The sequence below is a fragment of the Zophobas morio genome, unplaced genomic scaffold (genome assembly GCF_036711695.1).
Source record: "Zophobas morio isolate AGI-343-1 ecotype UQ-CSIRO unplaced genomic scaffold, CSIRO_AGI_Zmor_V1 ptg000131l, whole genome shotgun sequence".
NCBI classification, from domain to species: domain Eukaryota; kingdom Metazoa; phylum Arthropoda; class Insecta; order Coleoptera; family Tenebrionidae; genus Zophobas; species Zophobas morio.
In genome coordinates, this window is record NW_026972236.1 from 392,022 (window position 1) to 408,728 (window position 16,707).

The window sequence follows — 16,707 nt, forward strand, 5'->3', positions numbered from 1 at the left end:
CTTTTTATTAGCAAAAACAAAAGGAAAAAAGGAATCGAAGTGTTCTTGCAAAATTTAAACCTCTAAATTATAAGCTTATGAATTATTAATTTACTCTCACTTATATTATAACAATACATATTTGGCAGATCCTTCGAATTTTTAACTTAAGTTTGAAATATAATAAAACTCTTTTGCTTTTGCTTTCAGATGAAGTAAAATAACGTTACTGGAAGCCTAGATTTTACCTAATTTCCTTAATATTTTTTTAATACAGGAGGATTTGGTTTTTAAATTGCTTTTTCTTGAGCGAGTTTGTAAAGTATCCTTTTATTAAGGCTAAAGAATACAAAACTCGAATAGGCGAAGATTATAGGTAGTTTCTTCGTCTTAAATAGATAATTTATTGTTAATCTTTGATTAAAACCTTTTTTTATGTGTTATACTTAATATATGTATAAAAAATATTTTGATTTTGCCTTAAAATCTACTTAATTTATTCTCTTATACAGCTTTCATTAAGTAGTTCGAATACTGGTATTATCTTTTTTAAACTTTTTAAACTAAGTATTTTTGTTACTAAATTTTGCTTGTCCTTAATATTTAATATCCGGCTGCGTTTAACAGCTTATATATAGACATTAACATCCTTCAAACCCATACTTATCAACTACTGAAAGTCTCGCTAAAATCGCATTTAGTATCTTAACTTAGTCGATCAATAAATTTCAAATTTTTTTATTAATTTGGATTCTTTTTAAATATGCTAATCTAGTTAATAGTTATTTTAAACACTATTTAGAATCTCTTAGAAAACTTAAGTTGGCTATTAAGAATTGTGAAAAGGTGAAAAAGAAAGTAGGCTATAATAAAAAAACTTTTTAGTGACCTTTCGCCCTCGTTAAAATGATGTGCGCTTTTTTATATATTAGTTGTACTTACCAGGTGTAATCCATTTCAGCAACATAATTTATTCTATACTGAGCGGCTTTACTTAGTACACTAACGTCCGCAAGTGCGTATTGCAACCATTTCGTTTTTGAGTTTAGTATGATTCCTGTAAATATATTTTGAAACTTGTGCACAATAGCATTCCCTTTTTGTTGATGCTGATGTCTGTATATTTTGGGATTAAGGGCTGCCTCTATACTTTTATAGGTTACAAGTAAAATTTTTTTTTTCCCTTCAAGTCGTGAGCCTTAATTTTATTATACGAGAGTAGCTTCCGGTCAGCTGCCTTATTGCCGTGAGTTTCTCAATCAAGAGGGCAGTGCCTACCAATCTTTTGGCATGATAGCGAGCATTCCGTGGGCTATGAAAGCTTTGTTCGGAGCCATTTCTGATTCTTTGCCAGTAAACGGGTACTTCAAAAAGTGGTACATTGTTCTTTCCGCCGTTCTTGGTACCGTAGGAGTTGCATTAATCGCAGGGTACACCTCTTAAGCGCCTTTTAATACACGCCCGATTTTGCTTTACTGTTAAAAATGCGTTGATAGACTGCAGTTGACCTCGTTAAAGCTTATTGCGGCAGCTTTGTTTTTTGCAGTCAATGCAGAAATTGCCATCATTGATCTGCTATGCGAAGGTAGATACGCCGAACTTATGGCGAAGCATCCACAAACTGGTTCTGATTTAATCTCCTTTGTTTGGGGCTGCGTTCAACTAGGTCTCCCCGTCCATTTTTTGATATTAGACACTATCAAATATCGTACCCTTTGTAGGAGGCCTTCTAGCAAGTTTTCTTGTTGGGCCTCTATCCGATGCCGGCTATATTAAGGGTTTTTTATTTAGCTTAAATTGTAATATGCTTTACTGAGATTTTTGATTAGAAATGTTCTGGTTATGCGTACCTTTAGCAGCTCAAGTCTTAGTTCCTACTTTATTAAATTTTTTGGCTGAAGAACAACTTCCAGCACAACTTAGAGGTGTCACTGATTTTATCAGCTCATTAGTATCTTTACTAAGTTAGTATTAAGGCCTTCAAGTTGAAAAGATTGCCAAGCATAAACATATCTTCATCCTTGCCTGTTTGCTAGCATTTGCAGCTCTGGGTAAGTATAAAATGTTTATACGATTCAAAGTATTCTCTTCCTCCTGTTTTTATCGTAGGTCTCGCACTGGTCACCTTATTTCTTAGCACTCGTGCAGTTTTATCCTACTCGATTATTTCAGCTGCGGTGCTATGTTTTCTGTCGTTCAAAATCCTTCCTTCTCTTCTTGCCAAATGCAATTTTTACATGTTTATAATAAGCACGTTATATGTGCAAATTACAGGAGCCGTTGACTATTTTTACGTTTCTAACAGCGGTACGCCTCTTCACTTTAAATTATACTTAATCTTACAGATCGTTAACGCCTTGCAGATTGTGTGAAAGGAGGGCCCTCCTTCGGGTACACTTACTACACCACATATAGCACTATAGTTCAAAATTTATTTGGGTGGGTAGGCGTGATTATTTTCCAGGTCAGTCTAATTAGTAAACGTTGCCGTCCTGGTTAGCTAAGCTTAGGATCTTTTTCTTTAGACTTTCTTAAGCCAATGGGCATATCGGTCTATTTTTTGGCTTTCTATGCTTTTAAAAATAGCTGGGGGGATGGTGGATCTTATAATAGTTAAACGGTGGAATAAGGTTATGGCTTTTTTCGCTCTCGCAGTTATGTTATGTTAAGTTAATGCGTTTAACGAGTGCTTAATTACCCACCAAGCTAAAATTTATTTAAAATTAAGAACTCGGTTCTTTAAAAATTATAGTTATATCTTACTATAAAAAAGTTGATTTTCCATTTTTTAAAATTGTCGCTTATTTGAGGGCCTAAAGCATTTATTTTTTTTTTGGTGCCTCAGAGACTCAGTGCTATTGCGCGACATGTAAAACTTAAGTTCCGCGTGGTTAATACCATTATAATAGTAATAGCCGTTGTCTAAGCTAAGTTTATCTTCTCAATTCACAATATGCAACATATAAAAAAAATACACATGAATATATTAATTTAAAGTCATGTCTTTAAGTGAACACTATGACAATTTGAACTCTTTTCAGTTAGATATTCCCTTTAGCGCTAAGAAGAGCTTTAACGTATCGGTCTCTTTTTTGGTCTAACTTAGTGCTTTTTTTTTGCTTGAATGAGATAAAAGTTAGTTAACCTGATTTCGAAAGGGTATTTAATTCTACATTCTCGCTTTCGTTAATGCTAGCAAGTGCAGCAACTATGCTCGTATTTTTGCGCTAAGGCCATCTCATTTCAGGAATTTATCCCCTAACTGAATTGTTTAATTTAATATTGCAAACTGAGTTTTTAAAAGTCATTTTTATTTAAATCGTTTTTTTTTCTTGCGAAAAACTTTCTTCGTAAAAAGTAACTTTTAATTCTAATCATTTGACAATTGACTTCCACCTCTAGGCGCTAGGAATTTCTGATAAATTGATGTACATGCTCGGCTATAACGTGGTTTACCGTGTAATGTTATATAAAATTTCCAATTCGCTTCTGTCTGCTCTAATAATATTTGAAGGTCGTCATGATGTTTGATTTTCTTGCCGGCGTGGTACTGACTTCAAAATTATGTCCAAAAAATTTGGAGAGTACTGTGTACGCTCTTCTTGCAGGATTTCAAAATTATGGAAATGTAAATTTTTTTAATACTATTCAGACTCTATTAATAAATAAACGTATGTAATACGCAAACAGAGCTTATCAAGGTCTTTAGGTATCTTTTTTATCGACCTTTTGCACATACGGACCGTTTCTCCTTGCAATTTTGATAATTTGCCCGGACTTATCATATTATGTCACGTCCTCTTGCCACTTCTCTCGCTTCCTCTCGCTTTTCTTTTAATTCCCAAAGCAACTCTCACTGACTGCCTTTTAGCCGAAGATGACGAGATAGAGCAGTCGACTGATAGCCTTCTTGACCAGAGGGAAAACGTTTGCAGTGGTAGTACAGGGAGCTGCCAAGAACTTAACGAAACTAAACTTTCTAATGAAGAAAACAAGAATTTTATCGATTACTAAATATATAAAAATGACTTTCGATATCTGTGCAACTAAAAATAAGTTTCTTTTTAGCTCGCTAGAAAGGATAAAGGTAATCGAACAACTGCTATAGATTAAAACTGCTTAATCCATCAGTTTATAATCAGCGCTTTCCGGTGTCCAAGATAGCTATAGGACTTAGTTAATTCAATAATTCCCCCCTCAAGCTGGGCGTCACTTTTTTAGCACGGTAAATTGCCCTGCTACCCCTGTAATTTTATTTATGCGCTTTTATGGTAATTACTGATATGTAAGTTATTATCAGAATTCTGTTTGTAGGGGTGTTGTACACTTAACCACCTAATAGAAAAATGCGAATTGGCACCGACGGGAATCGAACCCGCGACCTTGAAACTGGGCGACAATGCTCTAACCACTGAGCTACGGTTTTAAGTTACTTATAATGAAAGTCAGTTACTAAGGTAAAAAGAGTGTGTTAGGACTCGAAATCGTGGAGAAAAATCTATTAAAAATTAAGAAAAAATTTAGGGTTGAATTAAAAGGCTCAGTTTTGGACAATAAATACACATCGCGCATAGAATAATACTCTCGCGAAAAGTATGATTAAATTATTATATAAAGAAATATCCGTTAATTAGGTTGCCTAATATTTAATTTAAATTTTTTAAATATATTTCTTCTGCAGAGTTTTATCTGTAAAAGTATAAATACCTGTTTTCATTTCATGCCTTCATATTTAAAAATTAAATAGTATTTTGATTATTTTACGTTTTACTTCGATATAAGCTTATGTGGTAAGGCGGGAGCCCTTTAGACATTATATCCTCTGGATCGTTGACAGCCGATTTGAGTGAGATAAATATAAAATACTGGGAGTTTTCTTGTTCTTTCATGTAATAAGTTGCTATGTCCACCTGGCACAATTTTTTTTATTAAAAGTAGCACCCCTTTTTTGTACAGCTCATTGTTGGTGTAAAAAGTGATGTTGGCCTTTCAAATTACATATTTTGTTCGCCTGTAGTTTTGTGGGCTTTATTCCAGTCAGCATTACTCTATCCTAGCAAGTTGTCTTTTCTTTAAAATTTATTTTCAGGGTATTGCAATCTTAAACGCTGATATATAAACCTCAATTTCATTTAACTTTTTACGGATACAGCTATAGATATATGGTAAAGGTATGTGCTACGCGACCAAAGGAAAAGTAGAGGCAAATATAATGAACGCAACTGATTGTCTATTATAAGTAAACATTCCGCTAATATAATATGCAAATAATAGTAATTGGTTAACTATGGCTGTTTGCATAAAAAAATACGGAGTAAGGTCGATTCAAAGGCTTTGCTGTAAAAGGTTACCCTTTAAGCTAAACTTCTATAAAGTTTCACATTAAAATTTCTCTTGAAACTTTCTTTCAGTTGATAGGGCCGAGTGGCTTATAATATAGGGAATACATATCCACCTGAAATTTAGTATAAGGCCATCGTCTTTAGAAAATACAAAAAACATTTTTTTCTGGTTTATAAGGAGAAGCCTAACGTTGCTTTTTAATTGAGCAATCCATCCCCTACTAAATCGAAGCAGTAACCAGTTGCATTAATTTAATTTAATTATACTTCTCGTTTTCATGTATGTCTTTAAAAGCTAATTATATGTAAGCGGGTCAGAAGGAAAAACATCTTAAAAGTATGAGAAACAATAAATAGTGTGCTGGTATACCCCTAACCTAAACCCTAACCTAACCGCTCAGAAATAAAATTGCTTTCACTTCGATTTAATAGTAAAAGTTTTTGACAAGACCACTTTAAAATTTCTTAATTAAATGGTACTTCGAGTGGGTTATCCCTAAAATTTAAAATCATACACTAGAGAGTAGAAATAATAATACTTTTAAAAATTGTCAAAGCAGCATTTTTTTCTTTATAGCGACCCTAATTTTTGGTTCTTTTTCGTTCTCTTTGACTTTTTCTGCCTTCTTATTTATTCAGCTGCTGGTATATCTTCATTAATAATGAGGCGCCTATATATAACTATGTGTGCTGTCAAATAATCTTAGCGATAAACTATTTAAGTATTTTGCTATTAAGTTCACCGAATTTTGAGCATTTAATTGGAGGTAAATAATTTTAAAACGTTGCTTAATTTTTCAGAATAACAAAGCTTGTGAGAAGCTGTTTGAGCAATGTACTATAATTTGAAAAAAAAATTTCTATTGAATCCTTTCGGTTCCTGGTAAGGAGGAAGGAAAGCTTTCTAGTTACTATTTTTAATAGTAAGTTAAACTATAAATTTTTTAAGTTCATCGAGAAAACTGACAAAACTAATTCACTTCGCCTAATTGAAATTTTCTTTGGTATTTTTCTCTTCCATTTTAGAAAGATTTTTTTGTTGCTTAGAAGAATCTATCGCTAATTCCAATTTTAAAAAATTTGTTCTTGTTTTATTATGAATCTCGTTGCTGGGTTACATATTACAGTATGAAAAGTTACTTTTTAACACCTTTATTGTCTTCTTATTATATTTGGAAATACCATTCTTTCTATTTTTAAAACTGTCGTCAAGTCCACACAGTCTGCAAAATTAACTTAGCGCCGTCTATGAGAACAAATATTCCGGTAGGCAACTCTTCGGCTTCCCGAAAGTTTTCACCGAACAATGTAATTATATAATTTTATCCTTTTAAAAAGGGCAAATCAGCTAGCCAGACCTTTTTTAAATTAATTTATATATCGACTTTTTTTTCTAAAAAGTAGTTTATTATTAACACTAGTATCAATATAATCAAGAAATTGCCACCGCATTTAAAACTTCTACTGGCCTACTTGTCAGTGCGGAGTTCATTGTTCGAACTGATTTTCCTGGGATTTAAAGCAAATTAATCCGGTCGAAAGCTTGGATGGAATAGGCTTCATCTTTAAATGAAAGTACTTTGGAGATGTGAGACTTTTTTTCAGTTTTGTCTTCCTTAAATAAAAATCCGAGTGTTTACCCTTAGCAATCGTGACAATTGGCGAGCAGCTGGTTTCCTTTTCTGATTCGCGCAAAAATTAAACATTACATACTTCCAAAACCTACAATAACTGCCTATTAAGTAAAGAGTAAATTAGATGCATCTCGTGATACTTTGTTTCTTTACTAAAAAGGTTTTGCAATCGTGTAATAAATGTAACTTCTTACAGCTTGTGCAAAATCAGGTCGAAGGAGATGATAGACAACTTCCTTACGTAGCTTCCGTTAACACAGTTCTTTTTTTCTATAATTCTACTTTTGCTATTACGCATAAAAAGTCAATATTTCACATTGCCAATTCGTCGTAATGCGCTTTCCATCTGGCAGACCATCTGCTCCTTTGCGTCTAAAAAGAAAGTTGCTATAATCTAGTTGATAATAGTTACCACCGACTCTATAGTTAAGGTGGTCATGCGGTACACCAAGTGCCATCAATTCTCTTAACTTTTGTTATATGCGCCCAGAAAACAATTAGAAAAAAACTATGCATCAGCAAAAGTCGTCTTTTTTTTATAAAAGAGCTGAACTAGAGGTATCTACCTACCATTTTGAAAAAAACTAAAATGTCTGCGGCCTTTAAAACTTTTATTGAAAATAAAGCCGTGTTAACAATAGCTACCTCTGGAGACGCTGAAAGGTTTTTGTAGAACAGAGACTATATTGGCACCTAAAAATAGCAGGAAACTACCTTTTGCATCTTTTATTAATATACGCCAAAGAAAAACAGAAAACTATTCATTTTCTTCAACCGCCTCTTACGAATAAAGAAATACTTAAATGCGCATGTGGCCTATATACAATAAAAAAATGTTAAAATATTAGGTGGCTAAGTTTTTCAAAACACGTATTTTAACATTTTTGACTGAAAGTTTTGGGTTGCAACGGAATTTTCTTCAGCTTAGCTTTAACACCCTAAAAGTCATTCAAGCGCCAATGCATGTGCATAAGGGTTAGGAGTATAATATTCGCTCGCTATTTGATTGAGGAAGGCATATTATGTAATTCGAAAGCTTTTTTTTGTCTTGCGCGAACATATTGAACTCATTTTACTCTTACAAACGCTTCCACCCCTGTCACAAGTACCCAGTAACAGTGAAGACAGGAGACTGAGAAAAACCTTATAAAAAGGTATATTAACCATTATCATGAATAGTGTTAGGACACCTTAAATTTTTTATCAAAGTAGGAACCTTTTTTATTAAGCGTGCCCATATAATTAATAATTGCTCCCAGTTTCCATATAGTTTCCATATTTCGTACGAACCCATATTGTTAAACATTATTTAATATCGATAAGACACAATCCAAACGATAGGCTTTCCCCCAAGTTTATTGTAGCCACTAGCTTGGACAGCAATGTGCTGCTTGAGAGAGGGCGATGGGACGTTATTTACAGACGTTGACTTTTTTTTTGAGGGACAACAAATGTGCTCCCCAAGTTGAGCGCGCCGTTAAGCGCTCTTTTTGTAATCGGAAGGCTGCTCACAACTGCGTAGTTGAAAGTTTTCAGCAGCTCAGGCCTTACTTAATCTCTTTTCCTGCTAAGTTAGCATTTAGCTTCCATTTAAATAGTAGCGGTTTGCATAGGGCAAATTGTATAACTCCCCAAGTGGGCAAGCTTTTCATAAGACTTTCCTATTTCTTACCACGAATGTAAATTCTTCCATGGTTTAGCAGTTAATAACCCATAAATCAACTTATACATGTAAGTAAATAATTATTTAAAAGAACATTTATAAATTAATAAAATTTATTGCAGTAATGTAACTGGGGCAATCTGTGTTAAGAGCTTAGCTGCCTGCCTTTAATCTATCAATTTTGCAAGACATAGCGATTTCCTCAAAAGAAAGTCTACAGTAACAAATTGAATTGCAAACAACTGGCTGGGGTGTACTCCTGACAAGTAATTTTGAATAAAGTAGCTATGTTTCCACAATTAAGCATCTTATAAATCTGGCCATCTTGAGAAAAATAAAATAGTTTAAAGTCCATCAAAACCCTTAAAAGAATGCATTTTGCTCACACCCTAATAAACACCTGTTTAGCCTCTGGGACTTATTATATGTAAAGAAGCGAGCAAGTACTTTGTATATAAAATTTTTTGTTCTTTTATAGTAAAAAAGAAGCACAAATTAATAATCTAAAATATTTTGACTTTTTAATTTACTTAAGTAAATCATTCTCACGCATTCGAGCCTCTGTAGTAAGAAAAAAAGGGAAATGCATGAACTTACAAAAATATATGAAGGATTAAGTATGTTACGAAGCATATTTTCGAGTCCACTCCTTGGCAGTGGTCTCGTATTTTGATCTATCGGTTTTATAAATTTGTGCTATTTCGGGTACCAGCGGATCATCAGGATTAGCATCACTTAGTAAAGAGGAAATGGAGAGCAGAACTTTTGATATTGAGAGTGCTGGCGACCACATATCTTTTAAAATGTCCATGCAAATGCTTCCATTTTGGTTAATGTTCGGGTGGTATATCTTGGTTGTGAAAACTACACGCGGAGGTCTGAAAGGATAATCAGTAGGAAACTGAATATCTAAAAAGAAAATGCCTCCTTCGTAAGGGGAATCAGGCGGTCCCTATATAACAAAACTGTCTTGTCACTTCAAAAGAATTTACTTAAAATGCAAAAAAATAACATATAAGAGCTTAATAAAGGAAACAAACATAAGAAATAATAAATGGTGTGGAGTCTAGGTTACAATAGTAAGCCAGCTTATAGTAAACTTACTGTTATTGTCGCAGTCCAATTAAATAAATCATCCTCTTTAGAAGGGCCCGCAGTGCAATTATCCGGTGGATCTTTATAGATGTCTTTCAATTCTCTTCTAATCCTTTGTAAAGCCATGTTTTAACCTAACTCCCTTTAATAAATAAGGATAAAGTATTAAAAAGAACCACTAAAAATAATAACAGAAGTGACCTTACAAAAGGTTGATTATATATTTAAGGCAAGCTACAGCAAACTACAAGGTAACGCAGAACTTAGTCTCACCAGCCGGGAGTAAGCAGTTGGTACATTTAAGTAAAGGGCACGTCCAAGCTAAGTCATACATATCTAGCTTAGTTATTCGGTATTAAAAAGTTTTTTTGGGCCGTATATGGATTACAAACGGATTTACAGGTAGAAATTGCCGTATTGGTCGATTATGTGGTAATTAAAGGTCAAAAGACAACACCACAAAAAATTTTTTCGAAATACAATTTTTTTTTATAGTAATATTAAGATTTATAGGTTAGGTCATATGGCTATTATTTTTCAGCTAAGCTTTAATGTTCAGAATTCTTACATTACTAATCTTAGTCAAATAAACAAAGATATTTACCGTGCAAAAACCTAATGTGGCAACGGCCGGACCAAACCCTCAGATACTACGCTACTTGTAGACTACGTGCTAAAATATAAAAATTAGGTTGCGCAAACTCCAATGTAGAAATCTTTCAGCCTTTTATATGTGGCCACCACTTTTTGGCGTAATGAGAATTTACAATAAACGTGCCCATTTTTTAAGTTTAAGCCTTACTGGTGTACTTCTTACACTTAAACTGTAGCTTCTTTTTTAAGCAAGAAGAATAAAAAGTAGGACTAGTTTATTTACTGCTTGACACTATACCTCAAGGCAGTTATATCACGACAAGTAGTGCATTCCAAGTTTGTATTTAACCTCATTTTTCTTTACGCGAAGGGCATGGAAAATAATGAAAGTGCGCAGATTGAACCTGAGTCAAATATACTTGTCTTTATTATTTAACTACATTTTATTTGCGGTATAATAAGTAATTATTATTTAATTGTTTGTTTACAGATAAGTAGCTCATGAGAAAGTTGTAGGTTTTAAATGGTGAAGGTGGGTATAAGCTATTAAGTAATATATTTTAGAGTACGTAAAAAGCTAAAAGCCGGGGTCACAAGTTAGTTGTTTAATTAAATCTTTTGAAGAATATCCTCAGTATATTAAGGTAAGGGAGGGGAGGGGAGAGGGGAATGGTTGAGAGAGGGCAGCTCTCAAAAAATCTAGTTTAATTTTTTAAAAATTTTTTTATACCTTTTAAGTGCGAGAATACTATCCAGCCATAACCTTTCACGCCTATTGTTGAATGCCCTACATTCACTTTTTTGCTATTTATTACCCAGCCTGTAAACTAACTCGGTTAGTCATTCGTGCCTTCTTAAACACTTTTATAACTCTTAAAGAGATAATGCTTTAAAGCGACGTACTACATATAATAGGAATAACCAAAACAAACATCTTTTCGAAAAAAAAGAGGTTGGGTCCTAGGTTAATATAGTGTGAATGAAATTGTAGGACTGGCAAGAATATACATGGACCCCTTTAAGATTAAACATCAACGACTGCAGCTGTTATAACGTTTGCTTATTTTTTACGCACTGTCTACAGGCTATCACTAACCCGAAAGAAAAAAGCGTGCTACGTTTTTATTAAAGCGTTCATTTCATGCTTTCCTTAATGAAACGGCCCCCCCATCCATTATTTCTCATTATATCATTGTGGAAAGCTTTAGTTATATTCTATAAAGTGCTTCCACAACCAGTTTATTTTTAAGTCCGTAACTAGCTCTTTTGCTAGTACTCGATTAGTGTGCTTAGTAAGCTGTACATTGATGGAACTAACATTAACCGGAGTTCAAACTGGAGATCTTACTGCAAAGCATCGTTTCAAACAAATCACGCCTCGCCCGTCATGACGTGTATCTGATTTTTTTGTTTTACTTAAAGCTGGGAGGTTAATGCCGACGAATCGTATACTGGGGCTTAATACCTTATAAATGATTTCCTGCCTCCTCAAGGTTGGCACATCCACTTTGTGGCGTAGTGGTGAACTTAACGTCGTAGAACTAGACAAGAAAGGGTTATGATTGGCCGGACGCACAACACATACAAGCGTCACTTGTTGTGTAAAGAGAATTCGCCTTTATCATAGAGTAAATTGTTTAAGCTCCGCCTTGTACCTTCCCCACTATATAGTTTAGCAGTGGCCTCCAGCCAACTTATTGTCAATAATGATCCCTAAAGATTTCGCCTGGAGGTGCCCCGGGGTTAGCAGTAGAATTAATACGAAAGGAAAACTCTCCATCCAATTAGCACATGGCCCCTGCGTCTCGTTTTCTTTGCCTTTGTGCTACTTTTTAGTTCCTACTTTCATACGTTATTAACACCATGCTCTTACCAGTTTTCTATAGGTGATAAAATAGAGCTAACAGAACATAAAAGTTTTTTTAAGTGGATAACAATACTTGCAAGAACAACCTGCCTATATGGCAAACCTTACACCAAAAATAAAATATTAAAAGAAGTACATATAAATAGGTACAAGTCCATATACTGCAAGGTGCATATCTAATTAAAGATAACTTAAAAGCAAGCGGTAGAAGCTGTTATATAGTTACGCTTTAAAAAAAACAAAATATGTACTTCAAATAAATATTGCCTCGTATTGCTTGAAAGGCTACGATCTTTTTTATAAAGTTCTTACCCAAACATTAAAAAAATAAGAATGAATACAAAGATAGATGATGGCGATTTTACCCTAGAAATTTGAGTTAATTATTGGTGTCCGGCTTACGATTTCATAATACTAAGGAAACCACAACACACTTTGGACAACCTTAAGAATATAAACAATTATATATCTGTATTTCAAAATAATAATGGGCATGTATATATGACAACCAAGATCAAAATTGTTATGAACTAAAAGGACAAAACTGGACAACTAACTCAAGCATTTCATGATAAAATTAATGAGGGGTTCCTTACGAAATATAACGGATGTAAATAACCAGATGTCTATTGTAAAAAGAGTTCTGGTATATCTATACAAACGAAAAATGTATACATATACTTAAATATAAGGAAAATGGAAATGAAAGGTATACTAATGAGTGTTACACAACTGGTACTGAGCGGACAATTATGACTTTCGCACTATAAGAAAACACTATTTTTCATGAACAGATCCCTTACATTTTAGCGAAACATCGACTAAAGTAAATATTAAAAATCGTTATGCATACCTGAATACATGGTCTTAAGTAAGGCAATAACCTATATATAAATAAGATAATAATTATCAGATGAAAAGTTCTACACGGGTAATTAGGCAGTAAAAAATATTTGTAGAAAGGGTGCAGCTAACAAAAAACTTAGCGGAGTTTTCGCATCACCATGCTAAACAAGAACAATATTCCTTAAAAAGCAATCTAGCAAACATTTTTATAAATACACTCTTCAGACAGAAATATAAAAATATAATTGAGAATATACAAACTATTCCTTAATATACAGTTATAATAAGGTACAAACACGAAAAAGACACAATAAGTGATTTAAAAATAAATTAAGTTGGATTTAAAAGCTTTATTTGTTGTAATAAACAAGAAAGACAAAGAAAATAAATCTTAGGTAAAGATTATTAGTACAGCTAACTGGAGTCTCGTTTTTCTCTCCCTTGTGCTTTTAGTTATTCTTATTTTTATATAGTGCACTTCTTCGCGGCAAAAGACGCTTAGCTTTGTTTTGTCTCAAGAGTTTTTCAATGACGATACCAGCTGGGGTGCGTCACTAGAATAGTACTGGTGCAAAAAGGCGGTGACTTAAACAAGAAGTACATCGCAGTAGCATTTCGGAGGCTATACGAGTATGATAATTGTGAGGCTGTGTCGCAAGTGAATAATACAATTTATATTTATTAAGAATTTTATTTATAATTTTTAGGGCCCCCGCTGTAGGTAGTTTTAGGGGATGGGTGATCATCGTTTACTTGTGTACTAATAATGTCATTCTAAGGTAAGATTTGAGCACATTAAAGCAAAAAAGATAGGAAGGGCAACGGTGCGCAATTTTTGCAAGTCCTTGTGCTAAATTTGGTTAAACGCTTTTTTTCGGCTTTAAGAAAGATACCGCTTGTTGCTTCTTTTTACATTTGGAGAGGAGGGTTATCTATTCTGTTGGGTGGAGGATCTGTTGTGTCAAAAACCGCATTCATGCAACCTAGTAGGATGGCTTCAGCTATCTGGCAAAATGCACCGGAGAGGCTTATTGCGGTTTCTTCATATCCCTCACAGAAAAAGCCGTCTTTAATCGCAACGAAAATGAGTCGAGGACTACCGTCAAGTTAACGAGGTAGTATCGACAATCCACCGAGATCATCACGTTGGTACCGTGTGCCATCCGTTTTGATGGGTTTTTGATTATTTCCTCATTTTGAATGCAATTATCGGTTCAAGTTACTCTTCAGCATCAGCGAGGAAGTATGATTGACAAAGAAGATGACACGCACTCAGCAGCAAAAAGAATTCCTTTGTTTACGTCTTCTTCCGTCACAAATTGTTATCTCGTGGGAGGTGTAGTGCCCGGTTTCTATAGTTCTTAATAAACCACCAGATAGAGACGCGGTTGTTATACAAGACTCTTTCATTCTGCCGGCTGTAAAAGGCCAAAGCTCTTTCCTAATGTGCAGTCTATTGACCACTTATAGTTACTTCGGGGCGTTGGGACATCATGGCTAGGTTGCGAGGGCATCTACGCTCGCAACTAGGACCCTCAATCCACCTGGCAGACAGCTAGAACGGGATCCAAATTCTCGTGCCTTGGGGTTTGCATGGTCACAGCACCTTCAAATCTCGCAACAGCAAAGCCCAACAGAACAATTGCGCCGTTAGAGTCAGAAATGTTGAAAGGATTACCTCGAAGCACCTGTCGTATTAACCCTGTCGGCAAAGACCCTGCTATATGCCCTCAATGTCTCCTTACCATCGCCCAGCTCAAGCATGACCAGTAGATAATCCGATTAAAGTTCGTAAAGAAACTCAACTGCCAACTGTGAATTTATTTATTATAAAATGCGATTAATAACATTTTTGCTCATGAAAAGTGTTTTAGCTATAATAATTTTTCTTATCATCATAATAATGCCTAAAATTCGATTAGAAAAGCTTGCTGGGAATATTTGAAAGTAATCGCGAGGCTGTAACCCTGAGGAATAAAGAATAAATTGTATCCTTATAAGTAATTTTAAATTGAGCGTCAAATTGTAATCTTAAAAAAGAGATCATACCAAATTTATTATCCTGACTATTTTTTCTTAGCTAGTGAGTATAAAGTAAATTAATACTAAGCAAGCAACGAAAGAAAATAATAACACGTGTATAAAGAAATTTAAAGCTTTTGAGGCAGAGATTTACGTTTTAATGTTAGTGAAAAAGGCTAATACTGTTGTGCGTTATGTCAGGATCTACCAAAAAATACTATTTGACCAGAGTAAATTTATAATATACGAGGTTTTCAACCTCTTAAGAATGAAAAAAGTGACCTATTATATGTCACTTAAGTGCTTCTACCTAGTAAAATAAGATATACAAAAGTCAAAGGAAATTTAATTAGATTAGTCTATGTAGAAGCACCAATAATAATAATATTGATAATAATAAATAAAGCATAGGCAATATTAGGACATTAGTCAGATAATATATGGAGGACGCCTTAGACTCAAAAGAGTTACGCCTCTATCTTTATAAAGTTTGTTAGAGCTTTCCCTTCGCTTAGGATCAAAATAGAGAGTTGGTAATGTTTTAAAAGATTTATATGACTACTTCTAAACTAATGGTTATAAAAGGAAGTCCGAAATGTCTCAAACCGTTTAAAAATAATTGCTTACACCAAATTAAATGCAAAGGTATATTATTGGTTCTGTTCTATTGTAGGTCTATAAAAAATTGTAAATTTCGACAAAATTTTTAAAGGATTAAATTATTAAGCATTACTTAATTGTTCCTTAGAAGCGTCATATCGGGGATGAATTACGATTGTTAGTAAAAGCGTCTGTAGAAAGAAATAAATAAGTAGGGTTTTAATCCATTAAAAAAAGGCATGGAAAGTAAGGTTATTCGGTGTAGTACCCAACAAACTAAATTTTGATAACTCAAAACTAAAATAAAAAAACACATGTAAAGTTTTGTGTGAAAATTTAAAAATTTTGAGTGTTGTCTTACGAATCCAAGTCTAATCTTGATATTGGATAAAAGACGGAGAGGGCTGTCTAGAGTGCTTGAATACTTGGAAGATATATTAGGAAATAAGCTCACTCAAGCAAACCGCGTAGCAACTTTCCTGTGCACGTTTCTTTAGATAAATTAACTAAAGATAACTTAACGGACAAATGCTTGTTTTTAGGATCCCCTTTCAGGGGCTAATACTTAGCAACGAAAATCAACAAACTGCAAATATATCGAGACAAAAATGCTAAGAATCTTTTCGAAAGCATTTCAAACTGTGGACTCACTACCTCGCAAGACTTAGCAATTACATGGGGTTTCTTAAGAAGGTAAACCATAAAAACTTTTTGAAAAGGGCAACCGTTTGTTATAATTGTATAATTTCATAAAATATTTAAGACGGAATCACATATTTAAGACGGAATCACATATTTTTTATTCCTTCCCATCATATTTAATTGTTTTGCAAATAATTACTTAATACGAAAGATTTAACATACTTAGTATTTATTGCATTTTGTTGTAGAAAATATAAACAAAAATGATACATTTTATTTATTACAGGAGCTTTTGTTTCATTTCTACCGGTAGGCAACCTCGCTAACTCTCAGCAACATATAATCCTTGTTTAAATATTTGCTTAAAATCACTAATATTTGTCTGTCACTTGTTAAAGAGGACCTAAATGTATGTAACTGCTT

General features: G+C 33.8%; 2 protein-coding genes and 1 long non-coding RNA gene across 5 annotated transcripts; 1 reads left to right on the forward strand and 2 right to left on the reverse strand.

Moving 5' to 3' along the window:
* Positions 1 to 313: 313 nt before the first annotated feature.
* On the forward strand, positions 314 to 3,993 carry LOC135145155 (uncharacterized). The gene is made up of 13 exons (XM_064077253.1): positions 314 to 355; positions 1,070 to 1,137; positions 1,202 to 1,409; positions 1,476 to 1,645; positions 1,701 to 1,757; positions 1,809 to 1,904; positions 1,956 to 2,030; positions 2,089 to 2,286; positions 2,343 to 2,443; positions 2,505 to 2,609; positions 3,382 to 3,438; positions 3,494 to 3,607; positions 3,670 to 3,993. The coding sequence occupies exons 2-13, from the start codon at positions 1,086 to 1,088 to the stop codon at positions 3,991 to 3,993; spliced, it is 1,557 nt and encodes a 518-aa protein (XP_063933323.1). The 5' UTR covers positions 314 to 355; positions 1,070 to 1,085.
* Positions 3,994 to 9,085: 5,092 nt separating this feature from the next.
* Positions 9,086 to 10,185, reverse strand: LOC135145180 (uncharacterized). Of its 2 annotated transcripts, none has more exons than XM_064077284.1 (4): positions 9,915 to 10,185; positions 9,723 to 9,847; positions 9,245 to 9,570; positions 9,086 to 9,179 (listed from the first exon to the last, which is right to left on the reverse strand). In XM_064077284.1, exons 2-4 carry the CDS (start codon positions 9,837 to 9,839, stop codon positions 9,164 to 9,166), a joined length of 459 nt encoding a protein of 152 aa, XP_063933354.1. In that variant the 5' UTR covers positions 9,840 to 9,847; positions 9,915 to 10,185; the 3' UTR covers positions 9,086 to 9,163. The 2 variants fall into 2 exon arrangements, with proteins under 2 accessions (XP_063933354.1, XP_063933352.1); XM_064077282.1 differs by having other exon boundaries at positions 9,723 to 9,855.
* A 2,166-nt stretch (positions 10,186 to 12,351) lies between these two features.
* LOC135145207 (uncharacterized) lies at positions 12,352 to 13,533 on the reverse strand. 2 transcript variants are annotated; one of them, XR_010283367.1, is made up of 3 exons: positions 13,433 to 13,533; positions 13,028 to 13,058; positions 12,352 to 12,618 (listed from the first exon to the last, which is right to left on the reverse strand). It is a non-coding gene; the product is annotated as an uncharacterized LOC135145207 (long non-coding RNA). The 2 variants fall into 2 exon arrangements; XR_010283366.1 differs by lacking the exon at positions 13,433 to 13,533 and adding an exon at positions 13,150 to 13,213.
* Between the last annotated feature and the right edge of the window lie 3,174 nt (positions 13,534 to 16,707).

What these genes read in the sequence shown, in the direction of transcription:
- LOC135145155 (XM_064077253.1), top strand. Translation starts at nt 1,086, where the DNA reads ATGCTGATGTCTGTATATTTTGGGATTAAGGGCTGCCTCTATACTTTT. An exon ending in ACTTCCAGCACAACTTAGAG is followed by an intron (nt 1,905 to 1,955) that starts GTGTCACTGATT and finishes GTTAGTATTAAG; the next exon opens with GCCTTCAAGTTGAAAAGATT. An exon ending in TAGGCGTGATTATTTTCCAG is followed by an intron (nt 2,444 to 2,504) that starts GTCAGTCTAATT and finishes CTTTTTCTTTAG; the next exon opens with ACTTTCTTAAGCCAATGGGC.
- LOC135145180 (XM_064077284.1), bottom strand. Translation starts at nt 9,839, where the DNA reads ATGGCTTTACAAAGGATTAGAAGAGAATTGAAAGACATCTATAAAGAT. An exon ending in ATTGGACTGCGACAATAACA is followed by an intron (nt 9,571 to 9,722) that starts GTAAGTTTACTA and finishes TTTGTTATATAG; the next exon opens with GGACCGCCTGATTCCCCTTA.